The 27890-nt window shown below is 43.5% G+C and overlaps 1 protein-coding gene across 1 annotated transcript; it reads left to right on the top strand.

The window, feature by feature from the left end:
• Nucleotides 1-366: 366 nt before the first annotated feature.
• LOC134662679 (uncharacterized) lies at nt 367-27672 on the top strand. Its single transcript, XM_063518951.1, has 19 exons — nt 367-656; nt 751-910; nt 1103-1319; nt 1807-2491; nt 2810-2992; nt 3668-3892; nt 4579-4783; nt 6347-6503; nt 8497-8653; nt 9380-9519; nt 10112-10236; nt 11458-12997; nt 13562-13897; nt 14788-14935; nt 16958-17037; nt 17562-17694; nt 18685-18771; nt 22967-23097; nt 27510-27672. Exons 1-19 carry the CDS (start codon nt 457-459, stop codon nt 27650-27652), a joined length of 5052 nt encoding a protein of 1683 aa, XP_063375021.1. The 5' UTR covers nt 367-456; the 3' UTR covers nt 27653-27672.
• Nucleotides 27673-27890: the final 218 nt, after the last annotated feature.

Raw genomic sequence — 27890 nt, 5'->3', positions numbered from 1 at the left:
AGGTGCGGACGTGCGGACATAAGAATGCCAATTTTCGAAGTTAGTATCTATGGAATGCAAATTGGTGATTAAATTGTGTACGTGTGGACGCTAGGTGAAATTGGCGCCATACAAAAGCTATACATACAAAAGCCAAAGCCGCCTCCAGACTATGTGCGTGAATCGCGGCGCGAAGCCGCGAACGCGAGTGTGTAGGGGGCTTAACGTTTCTGGAAACTATTCCAGTTTTTACTATAAACGCGGAAATACAACGTTCTTGCACTATTGATCCCACTATATCTACCGGTGCTTCTGTCACTGTCAGACTGTCACTTCGTTTAATGAAAACAAAAAAAAAGCGTGCACCGCACATGCACCGCACACCGCACCGGATTACAGTAGCGCGCGTAAATTTTTCTATGTGCCTTTGTAATTTAACGAAAGTTTGCGAAATTACTCTTAATTTAACTACGAAAAATGGATGAAACAGTATTATTTCCCTCGCCTAACTGGTTCCAAGTGTCAGGATTAGCGGTGAGCAACGACGGGTGGCTAGCTTACGGCGGTCCAAGCAAAAGTCTTTGTGTCTTGAAGCCTGTGCCAGCTGATGCGAATGGCGTGGTTGAAGGTGCCGAGCAATATACTGCACATGTCTTGAACAGAGCACATCCCGACAAGTAAGAACTTTAGTTTAATATATGAAAATTAGCAGAAACTTTGCTACTGTCTTTAGTAAGATGAATTTGGTATAAATTTGTTTATTTTATGCAGGATTGTAAGTGTAGACATATCACCTGAGTGGCCAGAGAAGAAACTGGTGCTGACGGGAAGTGCTAGTGGCTCTGTAAAACAATGGAGTTTAGAGGATGCAAACGGACGAATAAAATTCAAATCCAATCTTAGTCATGACATCCACACTCATGAGAAAGAGGTACCTATTGGCTTAGTATTATTTATTTGTATTTATTACGTAGTTAAGAGTTTTGTTACTTAGTTAACAGTTCAGTAAATTGCTTGAAATCTACCCTCAAACAATAAAATAAATTTTACTGAATAAAAGCTGTAGTAATAAAAAGTTATATTATAGATTTTATCTTATACCTATCTTTTGCTGTTTCCACAGGAAATAATTGGTGTTGCATACAGCGATGAGGTGTATGCTGTAACAGTGGGCAGTTTCGGTAACATTGTGAAATGGGACCTAAATGCCAATGTAGTAAAAACATTCAACAACATGTTGAAGACATTCAAGCCAACATGCATGGCCTGCTCCCGTCACATCACACTAAATGTGGCTGTTGGTACCAAGCAGGGAGTCCTGTTTGTGGTGGATTTGAGTGGTAAGATGGTTTATAATTGAGACTGTTGTATTTAATAAGAACTGCTGTTCAACAGTATTGAGTTTACGATTTTCCTTCATACTTTCAATAACAGTAGTTCTCTGAAGTTCTCTATAACAAAAAAGTGATTTCTAAAAAATATAACTGATTAGATTGCATTATTAAACTGTACAACGGGACTTAATCGCGTATCTGAGTTTTAAGATTTACCTCCGACGTTTCGAGGACGGACGGTTTCGGATTGAATAATGTGTAAAAATCGTGAAAGTTTAAATCAGTGTGATTAGATTGCTTTGGGTTGTTATTAATGTAACTAGACTGGAGACAGCTTTATTTTTGAAAAGTACCAATTATATTTTTTTCAATGAAATAACACATGCTCAATACTTATGGTAATAAAGAAATAACTGGCAAAATCCAAACTCAAAACATGTATTAATGATTTTGTGTCACAACACAAATTAATATTTTATAATTTTTATCAAAGGTGCTGGCAGCCTTATCTACAAAGTTCGCAGCCAAGATGATGAAATCATGAATGTGAGCTGGTGTCCCCAATATGAAGTCCAAGTTGAGAAATCTGTTGATGAATCCCAAAGAACCGGAATTGTTACTGAAAAACCTAGCAAGTCCAAATCAAAGAACGGAGCGGCTCAGAAAGAGCCTCAAAAGTCTAGTGCCTCCGATAGAATGGAAAAAATCAGGCAGCAACAAGACCTAGAAGAAAAAAATACATCTGGAATCAAAAAGGATCTTCCCCAAGACAGTTTTGAAGATTTTGTAGTTGTTCCCGAAGATGACATGTTTGACATCTATAAAGACCATGAAGCAGATGAGTTTGGACACAAAAAATATGAACCAGAGGATATACTAGTGAAAATCAAGGAACCCACGGAACAGAATGATTATTTGGCTGAATGCTTGAAGCTTAAAGATACTATACTAAAGAAAAAGAATGAACCAGAGCCCTCAATAGAGTCCTTAGTAGAGGCACTTGAGAAAAGTGATATAAACAGTGAAAATAGTCCAAAAGGAGAGATACCTAGTAGTAGTAAGGTTATAAGTGAGTCTAGTCAAGAAACCAGGTGTAGTAGGGAGGAGCTAGAGGAATCTGGTGCTGTGTCTAGTGTGCACATGCATAAGCATTTGTTAGCAACAATTGGGAAACATGGGTAAGGATTCTTTTATGATCTGTACAGTCAGCCAAAAATGTGGTCTACCACCCTACGGTTGAGGTTCGTTTGAACGTCATGAGACAACAAGGTAGACTTACTTTAAACTCCGTTAGAAAAGTCAACCTTAGCGATCGTAAGATCTCGCAGAAACTTTTGTCAAAACTGGTAGACCACTTTCTTGGCCAACTGTTCATCCACAAATAAAATTACTATTTTCACGGTTTTCGTGAATCTTCTCAAACATTCTCTATTTGTTCTACTGTTCACATACTAATCATATACTCTGCACAATTTAATAGTTTAATTTTTTTCCAGTGGTGTTCGCATCTGGTCAAAGACTGGCAAGCTTGTGGCCAGCTGCGCCCTGATCGCCGGGAAGCAACAACAAGGCCGCTTCAGGAACTCTTGGGCCACGCTGGCTTGGTGCCAGCCTGAGTTGCTGCTCATAGCTGATGGGAAGAACCAGTTGTTGGAGTGCAATCCACTGAAGCCTGATTGGTAAGGTTACTTTCTTAATACCTACTTGCTAAACACTTTCTTTGTCTATACTGTTAACAGTTTTTCTTGTGATTCGGTCAAATCATGCTGTTACCAGTCGCGTGCGTCCAGTCCGCGGCCTACCAGCTGATAATAAGGATAATGAAGCCTCTTGCAGATTCCATTATTAGACGGGCCTGTTTCATTGTATACCTGTATTATTGTATTGTGTATATGATGATAATGATCCTTCCGACCGATTTTGGCCATGACAACCACTTCGACTCCTAGTTTGCTCGCCCGAAGAGGGCTGACGTAGGTGAACCCCCGCGCACATTGAGAGCATGTGAGGACACCAGCCACGTAGTGGTAGTGAATGGGAGCAGGCTGGCGCGTTTTCAGCTCGTCGCGTTCAGCGTCGAGGTCAACTTTACGTCGCTCCTCGAAATCGCGCACTTTGTCCTGCACCAGCCTGCGCCACTCAGGACGCTGTGCTGCCAAACCTTCCCACTGAGAGGGCTCGATGTTGCACCTTTTCATGTGTCGCTTCTGAACATCTTTGTATCGGAGTTGTTCAGTATCTAACTGTTATACATTATTAACATTTTTCTGATTGCATTTGGGAGCAAACCCTATTTAATTTTAACATGTGAATGAGTTCTGTAGAGATATCGGGTTCATTTATGTATTTTTTAGCAAGAACAAGCTGGTAACGAAGTTGGTTCACACTCTGCATAAGCGCGGGTTGCACTGCGTGGCCACGAACGCTAGTCGGGCGAACACCGGCGCGCCCGTCGCTTGGAGCGCGTCGCAGGACCGCTCGCTCGTCCGCTACAGCCTGTGCGACCGCTCCACCACCGTGTACAACACGTGCGGGGGCTTCGTTTACAACGTGCAGTATTGCCCGTATGATGTTAACAAGTGAGTAAACAAATGATGAAACGTCGAAACCGCACTTTTTTTTTATATATTATAAATGGGCTTACTCATGGCCACAGACTAGCCGAGAAGACGTGGCCTAGGATGGAGGATTATTGACTTTGCCATTATTGGCGTCGAACCCTAATAGCGTATCACCTAGAACGTGTTACAGAACCGCTCACTACTAAATTTGGCGGTACTTCATAGATGAACAACCCGTCTTTTTCTAGTCTATTACATCAGTTATGAAAAAAAAAAATCATAGCATCATTGTAATCTGATGCTGCGAAACTAACCAGAATTTGCAGAACTAGATATTCTGCAACTCTCCTCACTACAGGAATTATGTTTAGGATCATTATTATCATTAAATATTAAACACGTTGCAAATGTAGGTGTTATTCTTGATATACTTATTTTGTTTTGTGTTACGATTACGAATTGTGATACCGTGTGCCCTTGTTAGTAAGTTAGAAAGACTGACAACCCCCATAATAACGCTTCGAAAATCATCATTGTTGTACCTAAATGGCGATAAATATGATTTAACGTACGTATAAAAACTATCACTTTACTGCTTTTTATAAATACGAACCGTAATAATGGACTTGCCCGACCGTCGTCAAAAGGTTGATAAAGCATAATAACATGGACTAGTGTAGACTAAATTTGTATACTATATTCAGGGTAGCGGTGAGCGTGGGCGACGGTGCCGTCCGCGTGTGGACGGCCGAGGAGGCCGAGGAGGCCGAGGAGGCCGAGGAGGCGGAGGGCAAGCTGTCGGCCGGCCGCGTCGTCACCTACTGGCAGCACGTGCAGGGCAAAGTGCTCACCGTGGCCTGGCATCCCACTAGGGAGAACTTGCTGGCCTTTGGAACGGCTGAGTCTAGGGTAAAAATTGACGTATAGTTTGTAGCTTTCTAATAGACCCCGAAGGCTAATCCTATTGTCTATTGTTAAGAAAAACCGCTCGTGCCACGTGCCACAACCACCCGCATAAAAAATCGGTACTTCGGTTACTGAGTGCCGGCGAGTCGAACGCTACAGAACCAGTCTAAAATGTGTCATCGAGATGCGTAACAAAGGCGCGTTATCGGAGAGCGCACCTACACTGGTTTTTTGAGCGTTGGACTAGCCCGCGCTCAGGTGCCAAATAGAATAATTAGGACCCTTTTTTGCAGGTAAGTAGCACGTGCGGTTTTACTGAACAATAGACAATAGGATAAGCCTTCGGGCTCTACTAGAAAGCTACAAACTATACCTACTATGACGAGTGGGGTATCATTGAAGGGATTTGATTATTAGCATTCTTTTATCATTTGTAATTTTGAATAATCATTTAGAAATTATAACGATCGAAAGTTGCTATTCCTAATATAATGCATTTTAAAACTTTGCTATATACATATACGCCTTGTAAAGCGATACACTTAACCCTTATGATAGATTTGTAATCATTTACTTTCGTGATACAAGTGTTGAAAATAGACAAATAACGCGGAAAACTCATGACACGGCGCCCGCAAACGTTAGGAGCGAGCTTATTCTGTATAACAGTTAAACGCACGCTCCGAGCGTGCACGCTTCACGTTGAAATCAAGTGCCATTGGTTAAAACAAGCGCGAATCAGCGAATGCGTGGAACGTGCACGCTCGGAGCGTGTTCTGTGGCCGCGGGGCATAGACTAGGAATCATCTAGACTGAGTTTAGAGCAATTATTTCATGAAACCGATGCTGCCAAAAATACGGGGGTGCGGGGGGACGAGGTGAGCGAATCCCGTGTCGTGATTGGTCCGTTCAAAGACAGGGACCAATCGCGGCACGAGATTGACTCGAAGATGGAGTAAAACTACCGTATAAAGCTTTGGATTCCTCCGAAAACGGTGCCGTCATATTACGGCCGCTATATAGCGTTGACTGACATCACTAGAACGTTGTATATGTAAACAAGATGGCGCGGTTTCCTAGACGGCGTTACGTTACGTTGATTGTCAACGTAACGTAAGATGACGGCCGTCATGACGGTGTCGATAGTTTCGTGAACGTTTTATTAGATAGCGGTGACGCCATTTTAAATAAATGACACGAGATTTGAATAAATGATTCCGTAGTACGATTATTTTCCTCTTCTGATGATATTTCATCCTCCAAGTAAATTATAGATGATCAAGCAAATCTTGTCACTAGGAAAAGGCGCGACATTCAAATTTTCTATGGCACGTTATCCCATCGCGCCTACATTTTTCAAATTTGCCGCTTTGACCTTGGTGGATGACGGTGTGTTATGACGCCGTGGTACTTTCCACATGTCGCCACCGTAAAGACGGCCGTCTTTTGCTGCCGCTATATGACGGCACCGTTTTCGGAGGAATCCAAAGCTTAAGTGGCAGAGGGGGTAGCGTTACTATGCTCAGTCCTAGTCTATGCCGCGGGGTAATCCTTGTTCGGGCGCAGGTGGGGTTGATCGAGACGGGCGCGGGCGAGCGGGCGGCGCGCGCGCTGTGCGCGGGGCCGGCGGGCGGCGTGTACGCGCTGGGCTGGGGCGCGCGCGGTCTGTACGCGGCCGCGCGCCAGGAGCTGCGCGCCTACCGCCACGAGCGACCCGACGAACGTGAGCACTGCGGGCCCAATGATATTATATAACCATAGATAGGTTATACTCATACTTGAGGAGCACAAGAAATACTTCCATATTTATTTCTGTGCCTACGAAGAAATCTGTTATTTTTGATTAGTTTTCTCATTACATCCATCTTTGTCATACTCGTTGTTAAACATAAGGTCGTCTCTTTCTCTTTCGGTGTGCGGGAGCTCGTTAGCACGTGCACATTTCTCGCTTGTCCAGCCGTGACTAAAGGAAACTGTCCAATTTGTCACAAGTTAAGCGCTTCAATTTTGGAACGCCTATAACCCATCTTGAGTTATAAATCATTGTGCGGGCCAACCTCATTTTTACAAAAGGCCTCATTTAGTAGCGCGCGAACTCGCATGCGATTTTAGTTACATTGCGGACCAGAGGTTACATCAATTCAGCCGACTGATTAAATGACGCAGTACATGATGTATAATGAAACTCGCACCTTCTAAATGGGCTCTAATACTAGGAATCGAGGACTAAAATATCGATATGGGTGAAGGGCCAAAAATATCCACATCATCTTCCGCGCGTTGTTTCGTTTTTAGGGTTCCGTACCCAAAGGGTAAAAACAGGACCCTATTACTAAGACTCCGCTGTCCGTCCGTCCGTCCGTCTGTCACCAGGCTGTATCTCACGAACCGTGATAGCTAGACAGTTGAAATTTTCACAGATGATGTATTTCTGTTGCCGCTATAACAACAAATACTAAACACAATAAAATAAAGATTTAAGTGGGGCTCCCATACAACAAACGTGATTTTTGACCGAAGTTAAGCAACGTCGGGCGGGGTCAGTACTTGGATGGGTGACCGTTTTTTTGCTTGTTTTGCTCTATTTTTTGTTGATGGTGCGGAACCCTCCGTGCGCGAGTCCGACTCGCACTTGGCCGGTTTTTTTTATTAGAATAAGGGCTCATTTAGACGGTGCGAGAACCCGCATGCGAGTTTCATTACATTGCGCTATTTGATCGGTCGGCTGAATTGATGTTACCTTAATGATCCGAAATGTAACTAAAATCACATGCGAGTTCGCGCACCGTCTAAATGGGCCCTAATACTAGGAATCGAGGACTAAAATATCGATATGGGTGAAGGGCCAAAAATATCCACATCATCTTCCTCGCGTTGTTTCGTTTTTTTGCCACGGCTCGAGGGTCCATCTGACCTGAACCTAGTTTCCTTAGGCCTTATTAGGATTAGTCCGGTTTCCTTCACCGAAAAGCGACGGGTAAATATCAAATGATTGTACATCGTATGAAACTTCTGAAAAACTCATTGGGACGAGCTGGGGTTAGAACCAATGACCTCTGAATTGAATATCGCCCGCTTTTACCGCTAGACTCCCAGCTAAAAAAACAATCAATGTAATTTAGCATTCATGACTAGACAATAAGGTTGTTTAGACTTATTTTTGATGACGTTTTATCCATGTCAATATTGTGGCGCCCCTGGCACTAGAGTACCTTTTTAACTTCACTTGTTTTTTTAAAGTAAGGTAAGCTAGCTTTGTTAATAGTAAACGATGGCAAATTTGAATAAGTTTTTGGCAAAAATTAAATTTTTGGTACAAGCTTTTATCGCTGACTGTACTTTTCTTACGACAGACAACTAATACTCATCGAGACAATTCTAAAAACCCCTAACACAATTAGGTTGCGTTGTTTCATCACAGAGTTCCTATGGCCACCTCCTGTCTCCATCATCAGATCAGTTCGACAGTACCATATTATTATATTGTCATCAAAACTACATACAGCTGCCAATTTTCATGATGCTACGATCCTTGGAAGATGGTTAAATTAGTTACCTTAGATTCCATTACATAGTTACATACAGGTCGACCTAATAAAAGCTTGTTAAAAAGGTCTGATCTCCCATATAAGCTCCTGTTTCTGACAAAATAGGCTTTCCAGAGTATTTCATCGAACAATCCGATCCGTAACCGACTGTTTATGGTTGTGTCGCAGCCGGGACGCCGGTGCCGGTGTTGGTAGAGGGGTCGGCGTGGGGCGTGAGCGCGGTGCGCGTGCGCGACGGCCTCCTGTGTGTCGGCAGCGACGCGGGCGGCGTGGCCGTGCTCCAAGAGCACGAAGCCAAGCTGCTGGCGGCGACATTCGTCGGCAGGTACCTATAATTTTTTTTCACCTCAGCAGCTCGAACAAGGGTACTTTGCTACTTAAAAACAGTGAGCAAAATCGCATTTTGCTCACTGAGTGAACAAAATTCGATTTTGCTCACTGTTTTTATTAAGTAGCAAAGTACCCTTGTTCGAGATGCTACTTAAAAACAGTGAGCAAAATCGCATTTTGCTCACTGAGTGAGAGAAAATGAGCAAAATCGCATTTTGCTCACTCAGTGAGCAAAATGCGATTTTGCTACTGTTTTTAAGTAGCATAGTACCCTTGTCTGAGCTGCTGAGGTGAAAACTTAATTGTTGGTAATGTTGGTATATCTTAAGAAAACATGAGTGAATAGGTAAGTGATGAAGTAATACATTTTTGGGGTTCTCTAATATGTTCGCACTCACTGCTGAGAACTGCTGCTATCTATTATAGAATCTTTCGCTTGCACGGGACTCAAAATAAGCACTCGAAGAAATATCAAACTTTGATCTCTTGTTGTACAAATAACTATTATAGGCCCGGTTTTGTTGAAAATTGATATCTGGGGCCCGTTTCTCAAAAGCTTGTAACTTGTTATACAAGCGGATGTCACTTTTTGACAGCTTATGTTAGAAAGGGACTTCCACTTGTATTACAAGTTATAAGCTTTTGAGAAACTGGACTCAAGTCGTGATTTTATAAAGCTAGTTATAATTTATAATTTAATGAAATGACGTATTTGTTTCAGTAAAATGATACACACAATCGAATGGCACCCACAACAGACCTCCTTTTCCAACGAGGAGTCTCAGCACAAGAATTTAATCGCAGTGTGCTCACAGGACAAGGCGAATGCGGTCGTTATATTGGAGTTTGTCGATAAAGAAGGTAAGGCACTTATGGGTCTTTGGGCTTAATTTTACAGATGGTAATTGCTGACTAAGTAATACGTATTAGTTTAAGTAATTTTATTGCGAGTAGTGCTTTTTTTGATAATCTATACGAGCTATATTATAAGATTTGGTCAATGAGGTGGCATAACAAACAATAGGACTATTCTAAAACAGTTATTGATATATAACTATAGATGACTATCTAATCAATCTCATCAATTAAACGTATATGTATGTCCCTAAAACGGATGACATACATATACTCGTATTACATATTACGTATAGGTACAATTACAATTGTCACTACATGGTACGAAAAAATATACTTTGATTGTTTTTTTAGTAACTATGGCTCCTAATTATAATAAATCAATAAAATTGTACACTAAAACGCAATAATTTTTGGAAAATAAACAGAATCGTTCCTCCCTGTAAATATACGAAAAAAATATTACTCCTTTAACATATACATGTATATTAGTAAGTAAAAGTAAGTAAGTAAATTCTTTATTTGCATTAAATTATTTATTAATAAATTAATTATTAGGTATTTGTGTGCGACTCACAATCGATATACTTTCCGTCAGAAAACCATCCGAAGTTGGTTGAATTCAAGAGGCTCACCGGGCACACGAACACGGTCCTGCAAGTGGCGTGGAGCCCGCATCACGAAATGAAACTGTTGTCGACTTCGCACGACGGCACCGTGAGGGTAAGGCTGTTACTGTACAAATGTAATCAACCTCTCTCATAATAAGGCTGTAATTATGATTGTATTGCAAGGTTAAGTCATCCCAATCTTCTACGTTTCCGCTTTATGGAGCTCCTGGTGACCTTCTGTCCAAATTACTCAGTATTAAGCATATTTTGACTTTCTGACTTCGAGATCTATAACATTAAATTGCAAATTGAAGATCTCTTAGCAAAAATTAAAATCTCTGAAAGCTTATTCATTGTTAGAATATAAGTAAGCATCTATTTGTAAAATATATTGAGCAGGTTTTTTTTTTCTAAATCGAGACACACTCGCGGTTATATGTAAATGAAGATAAAGAATTATTAACCTACATATAACCATTTGTCCATTATTGTATCTATCGTTAGTGACAGCAGAATATCTTGTATTTGTAATAATTTCCTTGCGTTAATCATCAATTATTGAAGAGTTTTGAAAATGAAAATGAAAAAGTTTTGAGTTGATATTCCTTTCAAAATTACATTAGCAATTAGCAGTAAAGCCATAGATAATATCAAAAAAGCGGCCAAGTGCGAGTCGGACTCGCCCATGAAGGGTTCCGTATTTAGGCGATTTAAGACGTATAAAAAAAAAACTACATACTAGATCTCGTTCAAACCAATTTTCGGTGGAAGTTTACATGGTAATGTATATCATATATTTTTTTTAGTTTTATCATTCTCTTATTTTAGAAGTTACAGGGGGGGGGACACACATTTTACCACTTTGGAAGTGTCTCTCGCGCAAACTATTCAGTTTAGAAAAAAATGATATTAGAAACCTCAATATCATTTTTGAAGACCTATCCATAGATACCCCACACGTATGGGTTTGATGAAAAAAAAATTTTTGAGTTTCAGTTCGAAGTATGGGGAACCCCAAAAATTTATTGTTTTTTTTCTATTTTTGTGTGAAAATCTTAATGCGGTTCACAGAATACATCTACTTACCAAGTTTCAACAGTATAGTTCTTATAGTTTCGGAGAAAAGTGGCTGTGACATACGGACGGACAGACGGACAGACGGACAGACAGACAGACATGACGAATCTATAAGGGTTCCGTTTTTTGCCATTTGGCTACGGAACCCTAAAAACCTCTAAGTCCTAGTGTTATTGAGTCGTACATTTTGTATACGCGACGCGTATGCGATATCGCGGCCGCGGGACTTGGGGTTAAGCATTATGTTTACGGTCAGGTATGGGACGTAGAGGCGGGCACCTGCGTGTCGATATTCGGCGGGCACGGCGGCACGGCGCTGGGCGCGGCGTGGGCCGCACAACCCTCCCTCCCGCACCACGTGCTGTCGGGCGGCGCGGACTGCTGCCTGCGGCTGTGGGACACCCGCCAACACCCCGCCGAGGCCTACCAAGGTATGTCGACACAACCCTCCCTCCCGCACCACGTGCTGTCGGGCGGCGCGGACTGCTGCCTGCGGCTGTGGGACACCCGCCAACACCCCGCCGAGGCCTACCAAGGTATGTCGACACAACCCTCCCTCCCGCACCACGTGCTGTCGGGCGGCGCGGACTGCTGCCTGCGGCTGTGGGACACCCGCCAACACCCCGCCGAGGCCTACCAAGGTATGTCGACACAACCCTCCCTCCCGCACCACGTGCTGTCGGGCGGCGCGGACTGCTGCCTGCGGCTGTGGGACACCCGCCAACACCCCGCCGAGGCCTACCAAGGTATGTCGACACAACCCTCCCTCCCGCACCACGTGCTGTCGGGCGGCGCGGACTGCTGCCTGCGGCTGTGGGACACCCGCCAACACCCCGCCGAGGCCTACCAAGGTATGTCGACACAACCCTCCCTCCCGCACCACGTGCTGTCGGGCGGCGCGGACTGCTGCCTGCGGCTGTGGGACACCCGCCAACACCCCGCCGAGGCCTACCAAGGTATGTCGACACAACCCTCCCTCCCGCACCACGTGCTGTCGGGCGGCGCGGACTGCTGCCTGCGGCTGTGGGACACCCGCCAACACCCCGCCGAGGCCTACCAAGGTATGTCGACACAACCCTCCCTCCCGCACCACGTGCTGTCGGGCGGCGCGGACTGCTGCCTGCGGCTGTGGGACACCCGCCAACACCCCGCCGAGGCCTACCAAGGTATGTCGACACAACCCTCCCTCCCGCACCACGTGCTGTCGGGCGGCGCGGACTGCTGCCTGCGGCTGTGGGACACCCGCCAACACCCCGCCGAGGCCTACCAAGGTATGTCGACACAACCCTCCCTCTCGCACCACGTGCTGTCGGGCGGCGCGGACTGCTGCCTGCGGCTGTGGGACACCCGCCAACACCCCGCCGAGGCCTACCAAGGTATGTCGACACAACCCTCCCTCCCGCACCACGTGCTGTCGGGCGGCGCGGACTGCTGCCTGCGGCTGTGGGACACCCGCCAACACCCCGCCGAGGCCTACCAAGGTATGTCGACACAACCCTCCCTCCCGCACCACGTGCTGTCGGGCGGCGCGGACTGCTGCCTGCGGCTGTGGGACACCCGCCAACACCCCGCCGAGGCCTACCAAGGTATGTCGACACAACCCTCCCTCCCGCACCACGTGCTGTCGGGCGGCGCGGACTGCTGCCTGCGGCTGTGGGACACCCGCCAACACCCCGCCGAGGCCTACCAAGGTATGTCGACACAACCCTCCCTCCCGCACCACGTGCTGTCGGGCGGCGCGGACTGCTGCCTGCGGCTGTGGGACACCCGCCAACACCCCGCCGAGGCCTACCAAGGTATGTCGTGTATGCTCGACACGTGTTCGTGACGTCACGAATCGTCACGATCACTGATAAACATACGAGTGCATCGGGGTTTTCGGTGCGGGAATGTTTTTCACTAGCCAAATAACAGGTAAAAACTGTAAAAAACGAAACTAATTTAACATTTCTAAGCACATTTGGACCTTACTACCTACGTTTAATTCATAGTTTGGTAATTATTTTACAATAAACAAAGTTATAAATCGCCGAAAACCCCGATGTATGCTGATAAACCCTCTTGAAGTAAACAAGAAAATAGCAATTTTGACAGTCAAATATTGCGTTTATGTATAATATAGCTGCTATATATATTTTTTATAAAATTGAAGAAAACGAATGGTACGTACTATTATTATATTTTAAAATTGTGATCTTACTGGTATTTTATATAACTTCGAAACGTAACTTTGGATTTACTTGGTTGCTGTAACATTCACAAAATGAAAGCATAAAGGCATTTAAGCCGTTTATTCTAAAGCACAGCGCCCACTAATTATAACACTCTCAAATTTAAAAAGTCTAATAATATCCTAACAGAAACTAAGGAAGAAGCGCCTAAGAAAGACAAGAAAAAAAGGAAAGACAAAAAAGAAATCAAAACTGAAGCCACCGAAGACACAGAAACTGCAGACTCTGAAAACAACGGTTTAGCAGCGACGTTAGAATCTAAAGTGAAGATTTCCAAGAAATTCTTACTGCCAACCATCACCAAACAGATGCAAAAGCCTAAGGCGAACGGAGCCAAGAGGATGCTGCATAAGTTTATGGTGAAGAAGAATTTGGAGACGGCAGTAGAGAGTGAAAAATACGATCTCGATTATATCAAAATGTTCGGCAATTCGAAGGAGGTTAATGAGGTGTTTGACATGGAGAGTAAGTATTTATACTTGGTCATAGAGAAAAAAATACATAGAGTGCTCACTCCATACATCAGTTTTAGTACCAAAAAGACTATTAGCATCTAGCATCGAGTAGCGGAACTATCAGTACTGCTACTTGACAATAGATGTCGCCACCGACCGGAAAGTCTTATGCTTTTGAGATAAGACTTTCCGGTCGGTGCTCCATCTATTGTCAAGTAGCAGTACTGATAGTTCCGCTACTCGGTTCTAGATGTAGACACTGAAATTAATAGTCTGAACTGATGTATGGAGTGAGCACTCTATGTATTTTTTTCTCTATGGTCAAGCAGATCTTGTCAGTAGAAAAAGGCGCGAAATTCAAATTTTCTATGGTTCTATACGATATCCTTTCGCGCCTACATTTTCGAATTTGCCGCCTTTTTCTACTGACAAAATCTGCTTGACCAAGTATATGTTCTTTCAGCCTTATGATCTGTGTTCTTTCAGCGACCTGGGGCCCGTTTTTCAAAAGCTTGTAACTTGTAATAGAAGCGGATGGCACTTTTTGACAGCTTCTGTTAGAAAGGGACTTCCACTTGTATTAAGATAAGATAAGATAAAAGATTTTTATCCGTGACGATCACAAAACATGTACAGACAACAATAGCAAGAAACAAGCTACAAGCTTTTACGAAACGGGCTTTTACGAAGGGGATATTAGCCGCTGTCAAAAAATAAGGCCACGGATCCCCATTCTAAACTAGACATTTTATGCCAGATATACGTAGTCTTTTTACTATTTAGCTTCAGTTTTTTTACTAGGACGCCCTACATAACAAGTAAAGAACTCCACAAGCTTTTGAGACTGACGTTTGACAAGCTATGGATCAAACATGAACTGATAAAAAACAATGATTGCAGTGGAGCAACACCTGCGCGTGGGCAACACTGAGTCGTGGCTGGTGCTGTGCGTGCTGCGCGGACACATCGACGCGGCGCTGCGCCTCGCCGCCGAGCGCGACCTGCTCTGCCCGTACCTGCTGAGCCTCGCGCCCGGCGTCTCCTCCAAGTGAGACCATGCCATGCTACACACACATACACACACACACACACACACACACACACACTCGCGGACACTCGCGGACACTCGCGGACACATCGACGCGGCGCTGCGCCTCGCCGCCGAGCGCGACCTGCTCTGCCCCTACCTGCTGAGCCTCGCGCCCGGCGTCTCATCCAAGTGAGACCATGCCATGCTACACACACATACACACACACACACACACACACACACACACACACACACACACACACTCGCGGACACATCGACGCGGCGCTGCGCCTCGCCGCCGAGCGCGACCTGCTCTGCCCCTACCTGCTGAGCCTCGCGCCCGGCGTCTCATCCAAGTGAGACCATGCCATGCTACACACACACACACACACACACACACACACACACACACACACACACACACACACACACACACACACACACACACTCGCGGACACATCGACGCGGCGCTGCGCCTCGCCGCCGAGCGCGACCTGCTCTGCCCCTACCTGCTGAGCCTCGCGCCCGGCGTCTCATCCAAGTGAGACCATGCCATGCTACACACACACACACACACACACACACACACACACACACACACACACACACACACACACACACACACACACTCGCGGACACATCGACGCGGCGCTGCGCCTCGCCGCCGAGCGCGACCTGCTCTGCCCCTACCTGCTGAGCCTCGCGCCCGGCGTCTCATCCAAGTGAGACCATGCCATGCTACACACACACACACACACACACACACACACACACACACACACACACACACACACACACACACACACACACACTCGCGGACACATCGACGCGGCGCTGCGCCTCGCCGCCGAGCGCGACCTGCTCTGCCCCTACCTGCTGAGCCTCGCGCCCGGCGTCTCATCCAAGTGAGACCATGCCATGCTACACACACACACACACACACACACACACACACACACACACACACACACACACACACACACACACACACTCGCGGACACATCGCCGCGGCGCTGCGCCTCGCCGCCGAGCGCGACCTGCTCTGCCCCTACCTGCTGAGCCTCGCGCCCGGCGTCTCATCCAAGTGAGACCATGCCATGCTACACACACACACACACACACACACAGACACACACACACACACACTCGCGGACACATCGACGCGGCGCTGCGCCTCGCCGCCGAGCGCGACCTGCTCTGCCCCTACCTGCTGAGCCTCGCGCCCGGCGTCTCCTCCAAGTGAGACCATGCCATGCTACACACACACACACACACACACACACACATACACACACACACACACACACACACACACACACACACACACACACACACTCGCGGACACATTACGTTGATTGTCAACGTAACGTAAGATGACGGCCGTCATGACGGTGTCGATAGTTTCGTGAACGTTTATTAGATAGCGGTGACGCCATTTTGAATAAATGACACGAGATTTGAATAAATGATTCCGTACTACGATTATTTTCCTCTTCTGATGATATTTCATCCTCCAAGTAAATTATAGATGATCAAGCAAATCTTGTCAGTAGGAAAAGACGCGAAATTCTAATTTTCTATGGGACGTTATCCCATCGCGCCTACATTTTTCAAATTTGCCGCTTTGACCTTGGTGGATGACGGTGTGTTATGACGCCGTGGTACTTTCCACATGTCGCCACCGTAAAGACGGCCGTCTTTTGCGGCCGCTATATGACGGCACCGTTTTCGGAGGAATCCAAAGCTTTACCAGATTTTCCTTTTGATTGGCAGAACAAGATACGAGTTTTTTTTTCAATGTAGTGACGATATTCTACCGACGGCGCCATGTTTCGGGTAAACGTAAAACGGTACCTTTTAGCATATCAATGTGAGTCGTGGGAAACGCTTGCAACTCGGAAATCGGTCTGACGAACTGCGATCAAGACATCAATGGTCGCCACGAACGAATACATCGGAGAGGATATCATTATCATCGTATAGGACATCATTATTTCGGCAGGTAGAAAACACTCTTAATTTCTTTTGGTTTGATTGCAGGTACTGGAAAGACGCGTCTAAATTATATCTGGCTCAAATAGATCGACTCGTCGCTAACGGCGAGGAAGACAAATTAGTCGGTAAGTGTGATATCGAATACAACTATGTCGCCACAGACTTTGCGATAGCAAATGTGGAAGTAATACTCAAGTAATACTTAGTGTCACAAAGTCGGCGTAAATAGACTATGTAGGTTTCCACATATACGTACTATTTAGAATCTTTGAGCTTTTTGGGCTAGACTTTTGACCGCGTTTTCACCCTGGTAGAAATCGTTATTGATCGTTTTAGGCGGTCGTCGCATTGAAAGAAAAAAAAAGAATTGGATACAGATCACATAGCGGAGCGGCATACGGTTAAGCACCAGTGTGAAAATGATAACCTGACCAAATATTAACTCACATTTATAGACGGGTCTATCGCGAAATATATTTTATTACCTTTATTTACCGTCGTTTCGACACAGGTTTCACTGGTCGTGGTCGCGGCTAACTGATGTCCCAGCAAAAGGTCAAAACAGAGATTTGCGCACAAATGTTTAGTCTATAAATGTGAGTTAAAACGCGAAAGTTTTAAATATTAAACTGACCGAATGATTTTTTAGTGAACAGGAACTACGGCGGTCCCGTGTACCGCAAGGTGCTGACGCTGCTGAGCCTCCAGGACGTGATCGGCGCGGTCAAGACGCTCGTCGAGAACAAACTATACAAGGAGGCCTATTTGCTGTGCCGGATCAGGTATCCACTACTTACACCCAGGGCTCGGAACCGGTATTGAAAAACCTGTTAATATCGTTCCAAAACCGTTATATTATTACGTTCATTAAAAAACCGGTTACTTGATGGAACGCCAACAAAAAAATTACGTTCTCTCTCCTAACCGGTAAGAAGAGGGAACGGAATTTTATGGTTCGCAAGGAACGATATAATACCGGTTACCCTCGGCTTTCGGAGACTCTCGGTTAAACTCATTGACATACGTTAAAGAGATAGGAATACTTATTCTTTCTATCTCGCTTCGATATTTTATTTAACCGGTTAATTTCGTTCCACAAAAACGAAATGCGAACGAATTTGACATAATTCAGTATCTCAATAGAACAGTTCTTTAACCGGTAACCGCAAACGGAAACGAAATGCTTTTCGTTCCCGGGAGAATGAATGTAACCGGTTTGAAAAATAAAACGGTTTCCGAGCCCTGCTTACACCTGTTCAGTAATAGCCTATTCACTCTTGCTATAAAGAGACCGAGGTCATATCTCTCAGGGAATACATATGACGGGAGCGCATTCCATTCCTTAGCCGTCCTTACCAAAAAAGACGAGGCAAATCGTTTGCTTCATGTAACTCGTTTATCGTACTTACCAATAAGTCCTTTATTACCTTACCTACTTACCTTAGTACCTTAAGTCCTACTATTGTCCAACATATTTCCCCATCCTCCCCTAGCTCCCTACTGTATTTCAGTTTAATTGCGCGATTGAAACGGGATTAGTTTCGCGTCCTTTTTGGCTTTATTTTATTTTTATCGTGCTTACTAGATTGATATATTGTAATACTTTTTGTAATCATTGACCTGTAGGTATTTCGTAAAAATGAGGCATCCGATATACGGGTGGATTAAAATTACCTACCGAGGGCGTACTTTGAATCCTGAACGAAGGAAAATAATTTTGCTACCATGTGACTCGTTTAATAATGTTCTTATACAATACATGTTATTTTTAGGTATATGGACACGATTGGAGACGAAGTCCTGGAGTCGTGGGCCAAGAATTGCCTCCACTCCGGCGTGTCCGACATGGCTGCTGTTTGGTGAGGACATTTATATGCTATCTTTCCCTTTTTGACTCATTTACTTTATATAGGATTGTTGGGGAGGTTAGCGATTCAGGAGGTCTCAGGAGCAGCAGGCGGGGCTCTTAAATTATATTAAACTAGCTGTGCCCGCGGCTCCGCCCGCGTGGAATTCGGTCTGTGCCAGTAAGCTAATTCATCCCTAATTTCTCTTTCTCTCCCTGGTGGAGGCGGAAATTGAAGTAAAGTTGACAGATGGATACGATTAGCGGACTGAAGTCCAGATAAAATATTTTACAATTAGGTAGGTACCTACCACCAAACAAAACTACACTCCAAAACCAATAGTTTTTTTCGCCCTTATTCCAATATTAGACGTGATTTAAACGACACAGAGTAGTAGGTGTATAACGGACAATACAGTACTACTTTTGTATTTTTACGTCCTTGACTGTACCTATCCAAATCATGTCCATGGCAAATATCACCCAATTCTGTCCTCCAGTAAAATCAGTCTAAGCATGAAAAGTTAAGAAATATACACATAGAAATTCATACTTCCTAACAAACTTTCGAATTTAGGTCTAATATTATTTAATAAATAACACTTAAATTAAAAACGTATAATTAAAAAATTTGGCCTAAGCCGTAGTCGCTTGGTATTAGGGTGCTCAGAATGCCATCTTTATCAAAGTAGGCTTAACCCTTAAAATGGTATTAAAAACGCGAGCGCAGCGAGCGCGAAATTTTTTTGATAGAAAAATGAGTCAGATCAGCCGCAATGGTTTACCTACGTGAAATTTTGGTGTGGATATCTAATGCGAAAGCCGAAGGCCGAGCTTTAAGTAGGGCCGAAGGCCCGAAGCATCCAGGCTGTCAGTGCTTAAACACAAAACAATAGTATAAGTGTTTAAAAGCGAAGGCCGAAGGCCGAGTTTCGCGTAGGGTCGAAGGCTCGAAGCGTCCAGGATGTCAGTGCTTAATCACAGAACAATGGTATCAGTGTCTAAATGCGAAAGCCGAAGGCCGAGCTCCGCTTAGGGCCGAAGGCCCGAAGCGTCCAGGATGTCAGTGCTTAAATACAGAACAATAGTATGTCTACATGCGAAGGCCGAAGGCCGAGCTTCGTGTAGGGTCGAAGGCACGAAGCGTCCAGGATGTCAATGCTTAATCACAGAACAATGGTATAAGTGTCTAAATGCAAAGGCCGAAGGCCGAGCTCCGCGTAGGGCCGAAGGCCCAAAGCGTCCAGGATGTCAGTTCTTAAGTCGTAGTAGTAGTCGCTCGGTAGGGTGCCCAGAATGCCACCTTTATCAAAGTAGGGTTAACTTTAGAAGTAAAAAACGCGAGCGTAGCGAGCGCGAATTTTTTTGATAGAAAATAATTGAGATAGTCTGTCAGTGCATAAACACAAAACAATAGTATAAGTGTTTAAATACGAAGGCCGATGGCCGAGCTTCGCGTAGGGTCGACGGCCCGAAGCGTCCAGGATGCCAGTGCTTAATCACAGAACAATGGTATCAGTGTCTAAATGCGAAAGTTGAAGGCCGAGCTCCGCTTAGGGCCGAAGGCCCGAAGCGTCCAGGATGTCAGTGCTTAAACACAGAACAATAGTATAAGTGTCTAAATGCGAAGGCCGAAGGCCGAACTTCGTGTAGGGTCGAAGGCCCGAAGCGTCCAGGATGTCAATGCTTAATCACAGAACAATGGTATAAGTGTCTAAATGCGAAGGCCGAAGGCCGAGCTCCGCGTAGGGCCGAAGGCCCGAAGCGTCCAGGATGTCAGTTCTTAAGTCGTAGTAGTAGTCGTTCGGTAGGGTGCCCAGAATGCCACCTTTATCAAAGTAGGCTTAACCTTAAAGATAAAAAACGCGAGCGTAGCGAGCGCGAATTTTTTTGATAGAAAATAATTGAGATAGGCTGTCAGTGCTTAAACACAAAACAATAGTATAAGTGTTTAAATGCGAAGGCCGAAGGCCGAGCTTCGCTTAGGCTCGAAGGCCCGAAGCGTCCAGGATGTCAGTGCTTAATCACAGAACAATGGTATCAGTGTCTAAATGGGAAGGCCGAAGGCCGAGCTCCGCTTAGGGTCGAAGGCTCGAAGCGTCCAGGATGTCAGTGCTTAAACACAGAACAATAGTATAAGTGTCTAAATGCGAAGGCCGAAGGCCGAGCTTCGTGTAAGGTCGAAGGCCTGAAGCGTCCAAGATGTCAATGCTTAATCACAGAACAATGGTATAAGTGTCTAAATGCGAAGGCCGAAGGCCGAGCTCCGCATAGGGCCGAAGGCCCGAAGCGTCCAGGATGTCAGTTCTTAAGTCGTAGTAGTAGTCGCTCGGTAGGATGCCCAGAATGCCACCTTTATCAAATTAGGCTTAACTTTTAAAATCGTATTAAAAACGCGAGCGTAGCGAGCGCGAAATTTTTTTGATAGAAAAAAATGTAGAGAGGCTATGTCAGGGACACAGCCGCAATGGTTTACGTGAAATTTTGGTGCGGATATCTAACGCGAAAGCCGAAGGCCGAGCTCCATGTAGGGCCGAAGGCCCGAAGTGTCCAGGCTGTCAGTGCTTAAACGCAGAACAATAGAATAAATTCCAAGTCCCAAATTGTTTGACATTTAAAAACTTTCGCGTTTTGAACACATATTAACTCACATTTATAGACGGAAATTTATTTTATTACCTTTATTTACCGACGTTTCGACACAGGTTTCACTGGTCGTGGTCGCGGCTAACTGATGTCCCAACAAAATGTCAAAACAGAGATTTGTGCAACTACCCGACGAAAAGTGTATGAAAAAGTTTGGGGTAGACATCATATTTTCAAACCACCCACTTCACATAATGTTCATTATTGTCAATAGACCCGCGATAGACCCGTCTATAAATGTGATTTAATATGTATTTTCAAAGACGTTTGACATTGACTAAGAAAATTTTTTTTTTTTTACAAAGTACATACACAAAAAAAAAGTTTGCACCACTTTCTTAAGTTAGCGCCATAAGATTCAGGTGCAAACATAACTTAATTGAGTGTAGTGGCCACCCCCCCTTTTAGGGGTTGAATTTTTGTAGCCTAAAATAGGGCCAGGGATTTTCTTGACCGATTAGTAAAGTTTGCATCAAAATCCGTTCAGCCGTTTTCACGTGATGCGTGGTCAAATAAACAGACAAACAGATAAACAGACAAAAATTCCAAAAACTGTTGGAACGTGTTCTGTTATCGATTCTAAGTATCCCCAACCAACTTTTTTTCGAATAGCTTCCATGTACAGACTTTAGACCCTCTTCAGCTTTATTATATGTATAGATGAAAATTTACAAGTAGGAAAGTATAAATAATCGCGAGTGCGGCTTGTGTGCCTTGCCGTGTATGATTTGATGACGGTAAAGTGGTAGAGGCCGTTGCCGCGCCCCCGCGCGGCCTGGCTTGGAACTCCGCCTTTTCTTGGAATGCTCGATAGATGGCGTTAGGCTCGCGAATAGAATTTTGATTGCTTATTATTTATGAGTTTCGAGAGTTTTATGGTTGGTTAATAGTAGTTCTCCTGATTTTATCAGGATCCCGTCATCTGATTCTGACGTGATGACAATTGCGAAATGATATGATATGACTGAAGTCACACGTCGAAGTGTGCTTCCACTTTGAAGTTGTGAACCCATACCTAGTGGAAGCACGGATTACTGAAAAAAAGCTTCATGTCCCCACATTGGGGCCACCCGGATAGGGAACGTGTTACAACAAAAAACCGGCCAAGTGCGAGTCGGACTCGCGCACGGAGGGTTCCGCACCATCAACAAAAAATAGAGCAAAACAAGCAAAAAACGGTCACCCATCCAAGTATTGACCCCGCCCGACGTTGCTTAACTTCGGTCAAAAATCACGTTTGTTGTATGGGAGCCCCACTTAAATCTTTATTTTATTCTGTTTTTAGTATTTGTTGTTATAGCGGCAACAGAAATACATCATCTGTGAAAATTTCAACTGTCTAGCTATCACGGTTCGTGAGATACAGCCTGGTGACAGACGGACGGACGGACGGACAGCGGAGTCTTAGTAATAGAGTCCCGTTTTTACCCTTTGGGTACGGAACCCTAAAAAGAACTGTCCAAATCGGTCTAGGCGTCTTCGAGAGATATCTGGGAACACTTAATACCCAAAAAAAGTGCTCCTTTATTTTTAAAATTTGTTAAAACGTGTTTTGTTTGCAGCCACCTCGCGTTAGGGAATCTGCTGGAGGCGGCGACGTGCCTCAGCAGATGTTCCGACGCGGACAGCCTGCGCCTCGCCGCCGAGCTCGCCCGCGCCGCCGGTCAGACCATCCTCGCCGACAACCTCATAGGTACATATCACTCATAAGTCATGATATGAATGAATATGAATATTATAGGACATTCTTACACAAATTGACTAAGCCCCACGGTAAGCTCAAGAAAGCTTGTGTTGTGGGTACTCAGACAACGATATATATAATATACAAATACTTAAATACATAGAAAACAACCATGACTCAGGAACAAATATCTGTGCTCATCACACAAATAAATGCCCTTACTGGGATTCGAACCCAGGACCGCGGCTTCACAGGCAGGGTCACTACGCACTAGGCCAGACCGGTCGTCGAAATCAGAGCTCGGATTTTTCACGGCAAAACAAAACACCATCGGAATCTAGCCAGTGATAGAAACATTATTTTATCGATATCGATAATTCAGTACTAGAAGAAAATACGTCACCAAATAAAATAAATATGTAATAAAAACATTTGTATGGAGTTATATATTAGAAACAGACGCAATTTCTAACTTCGTTCTAAGTTGTACATGCAGACCTACCTCTTTGTTGCTCGACTATGGCAAAGCTAAAATGAAAAGTTATTTTATTACTTACTATATAATAAATAGGGTAAAATTGCAATTACTAGCCACTGTTAGTTACTGGCCACCTTTAGGTAGATAGATACTGTAAAATTAATTCTGTTAAAGGGTGAATAGCATTTATTTACAAAACAACTAATTTGATCAAAAATTGGTTTTAGAAGACTCATATTCTTTTTAAGAGACCTATCCAACGACACCCCACACAGTAGGGTTGGGGCGAAAAAAAAAATTTTCCCCACTTCATGTGTATGGGAGGTACCCCAAAAAAACATTTTTTTTAGATTTTATTGTACCACTTTTTCGGCGTGGAAAATATAAGTACATACTCATACCAAATTTCAGCGTTGTAGCACTAACGGTCACTGAGATTATCCGCGGACGGACGGACGGACGGACGGACGGACGGACGGACAGACATGGCGAAACTATAAGGGTTCCTAGTTGACTACGGAACCCTAAAAATGTATTGAGGCAATACCTGTCATATACTCTAGTAATACTCGATATCGATAAAATAATATTTCAAGCACTGGCTAGATTACGCTAGTGTTTTGTTTTGCCGTGAAAAATCCGAGCTCTGGTCATAATTCTTGTATCATATTAAATCAGGGGTCAGAAAACTGCGGCATTTCAAAGATATAATTGCTGCTATTCAAGACATCCAAGAAATGTACACTCAAGAGTTCTTAGATCACTAAAATCACCATTTGTGGCTCTTTGCGGTTCAAAAACCGGTCATTTTTACTGGAGGTGGCTCTTCAGTCTGTCGACTCCTGCACTAGAATAACTAGAACTAATCATAATTGTGTTCTTTATTACTCTTTTAACACCACCTGTAAATATGCTCTTATTATCTTAACTTATAAACATCGGAAGACGTGATTAAGAATCATTATTGCATTTTTAATCCTGTGAACGCCACGCCTATCGTGTGCGACGCGTCATCGTGGACCTTGTCAGAATGAACGAAGGTTGATATTGGGCTGTAGCCGTTGTCTGCTTCTTTCATATTCGGGAGGTATGAGATGCCTTCCCATCCTTTCGGATTTTTGTCGGTTTCAAATCGCCGCCCGTAACTATAGTTCGTTTTTTTAGCATTAGAAATAAGGTAAACAATCTTGATGCGTCTTTTAATTGAAAAACACATTTTAAAAATAAGTTACGGCAAATATGTAACAATTATGAATCTAATACGATCATTTATATTCTTCTGCTTTCATAAGTAATAGTTACTGATTTTTAAAAAGCGTTTTTCAATTAAATGACATGTCAAGATCGCTTACTTTCTTTCAAGTTCTTTCTAATGCTAAAAAAACGAACTATACGGGCGGGTCTTTTCGGAGCCCTTATTCTAAGGGCGGTGGCTTCGTCGCCATAACTAGTCACGACTGGCCTGTCATGGCTTTTAGATTCTTCTTCTGTAGCCGCGCAGTGCGGGCAGTTGGTGTCTTTGCGGGTCAAAGGGTTAATAGTGTTTTATACAGATAGAAAGCGTAATTTGTCGAAATAAAGCGCAACATGTCCTTTGCGACACGAGGTTGAAATTGAGCATACTCATATGTAAATGATTTGTATTGTATAGTTTGTAGCTTTCTAATAGAGCCCGATGGCTAATCCTATTGTCTATTGTTAAGTAAAACCGCTCGTGCCACGTGTCACAACAACCTGCATAAAAAATCGCTCGTTCACTTTACCCAGGTAATTGAATTACAACTCCTATGGAAATTGCAATAAGATTCAAAATGAACAAATGGATAAATATTTTGTTACGATGTGTGCGGTCAGACTTCGGTTACTGAGCGCCGGCGAGTCGAACGCTACAGAACCAGTCTAAAATGTGTCATCGAGATGCGTAACAAAGGCGCGTTATCGGAGAGCGCACCTACATTGGTTTTTTGAGCGTTGGACTAGCCCGCGCTCAGGTGCCAAATAGAATAATGAAGACCCTTTTTTGCAGGTAAGTAGCACGTGCGGTTTTACTGAACAATAGACAATAGGATAAGCCTTCGGGCTCTACTAGAAAGCAACAAACTATAGCTTCCTCGATAAAGGGTATAGCCGGGTAAGCATGGCCAAACTGCCCTTAGCGAAAAAAACAATTTCCTTTTACTGGATTATTAACCTATGTATATGTAGTGCTTTCACCAAATATTAAGCCTCAAATGCTTCAGATTTAAAAAAAAAATGCAAAAAAAGAAAAATCATTTTTATTTTATTACAGCCAAAGTACTAATCCGATTTCTTTGTAATTTGGGTATGTTGTATATACAATTAAGGTCGCTTTCTGAAAAAATTAATATTGAATTATCTCTTAAAATAATAGTAAAAAATTTAGATGAAAATTTTCAGAAAAATAAAAAAAATACATGCGAGATAGCGACAGTTATCAAATTTACATATTTCATGTAGAATTTAATAATGTTTAACATATATTTTTTTCAAAAATTAAAATCGGGATTAACAGTGTTAAAAACTCGAATTTGTAACATCCCATAATACCTTCTCTTCATACAAAATAACTTGTACGTTATACTAGAAAGTTATATTCCCAACGCAATTTGAATTTAGAACGCGACTTATTTCGCTGAGCGCGGACCTTAAACTCCGTGGCTGTATGCGGCTAGGGCGAACGGCATTCAGAGATTTAAAAAGCGGCCAAGTGCGAGTCGGACTCGCCCATGAAGGGTTCCGTATTTAGGCGATTTATGACGTATAAAAAAAAACTACTTACTAGATCTCGTTCAAACCAATTTTCGGTGGAAGTTTACATGGTAATGTACATCATATATTTTTTTTAGTTTTATCATTCTCTTATTTTAGAAGTTACAGGGGGGGGACACACATTTTACCACTTTGGAAGTGTCTCTCGCGCAAACTATTCAGTTTAGAAAAAAATGATATTAGAAACCTCAATATCATTTTTGAAGACCTATCTATAGATACTCCACACGTATGCGTTTGATGAAAAAAAAATTTTTGAGTTTCAGTTCGAAGTATGGGGAACCCCAAAAATTTATTGTTTTTTTTTTCTATTTTTGTGTGAAAATCTTAATGCGGTTCACAGAATACATCTACTTACCAAGTTTCAACAGTATAGTTCTTATAGTTTCGGAGAAAAGTGGCTGTGACATACGGACGGACAGACAGACGGACAGACAGACAGACATGACGAATCTATAAGGGTTCCGTTTTTTGCCATTTGGCTACGGAACCCTAAAAAAAGCGCGGGAACAGGAAAATAGGCACGAATTTTATACAGAGCGTTAACGATTGAAAAATGTCTGTTCCTTTGATGAATAAAATACGTCACATTCTAAATTCAAATTCGTAAAGACTGCGTTCACAATATACTTCATTCGTTTATGACTACTTAGCTTAGCTTTGCTTTGTATGAAGAGAGAGTATTATGGGATGTTACAAATTCGAGTTTTTCACACTGTTCCGATCCCGATTTTAATTTTTGAAAAAAATATATGTTAAACATTATTAAATTCTACATAAAATATGTAAATTTGGTAACTGTCGCTATTTCGCACGTATTTTTTTTATTTTTCTGAAAATTTTCATCTCAATTTTTTACTATTATTTTAAGAGATAATTCAATATTATTTTTTTCAGAAAGCGACCCTAATTGTATATACAACATACCCAAATTACAAAGAAATCGGATTAGTACTTTGGCTGTAATAAAATAAAAATGATTTTTCTTTTTTTGCATTTTTTTTTTAATCTGAAGCATTTGAGGCTTAATATTTGGTGAAAGCACTACATATACATAGGTTAATAATCCAGTAAAAGGAAATTGTTTTTTACGCTAAGGGCAGTTTGGCCATGCTTACCCGGCTATACCCTTTGTTTCTCGTTTATTTAAAAGGCAGGACGCTGAACACCCAGGACGTAGCGGCGGAACTCGACAAGCTACTGCCTTCCAGAGCCGAGTTATTCTTGCGAGGGCCGCAGCGGAACGGGGGCCAAGCTAACGGAGATGACAGCAACGGGGGAGATCATGAGCAATAGTTAGGATTTTAAAATACGCTCACGGCTAGAACGCGAACCGGATGTACACCCAGCTGCAAAAGTACACGGCCACAAGAATGAATGGGGTTGGCCGGTCGAAGTATTTAGCAGGCACCATCATAGCTTGCCCTGTCAATCCCTAGAATTGTGTCAAATATTTTTTTTAATGCCCTGGACTTAAAGGGCTGGCAAGCCCTTTAAGTCAAATCTCATAGAAAAAGGGGCAAGCTATTTATGA

The sequence above is a fragment of the Cydia amplana genome, chromosome 3 (genome assembly GCF_948474715.1).
Source record: "Cydia amplana chromosome 3, ilCydAmpl1.1, whole genome shotgun sequence".
NCBI classification, from domain to species: Eukaryota; Metazoa; Arthropoda; class Insecta; order Lepidoptera; family Tortricidae; genus Cydia; species Cydia amplana.
This window is presented reverse-complemented; position numbering and strand designations above follow the sequence as displayed.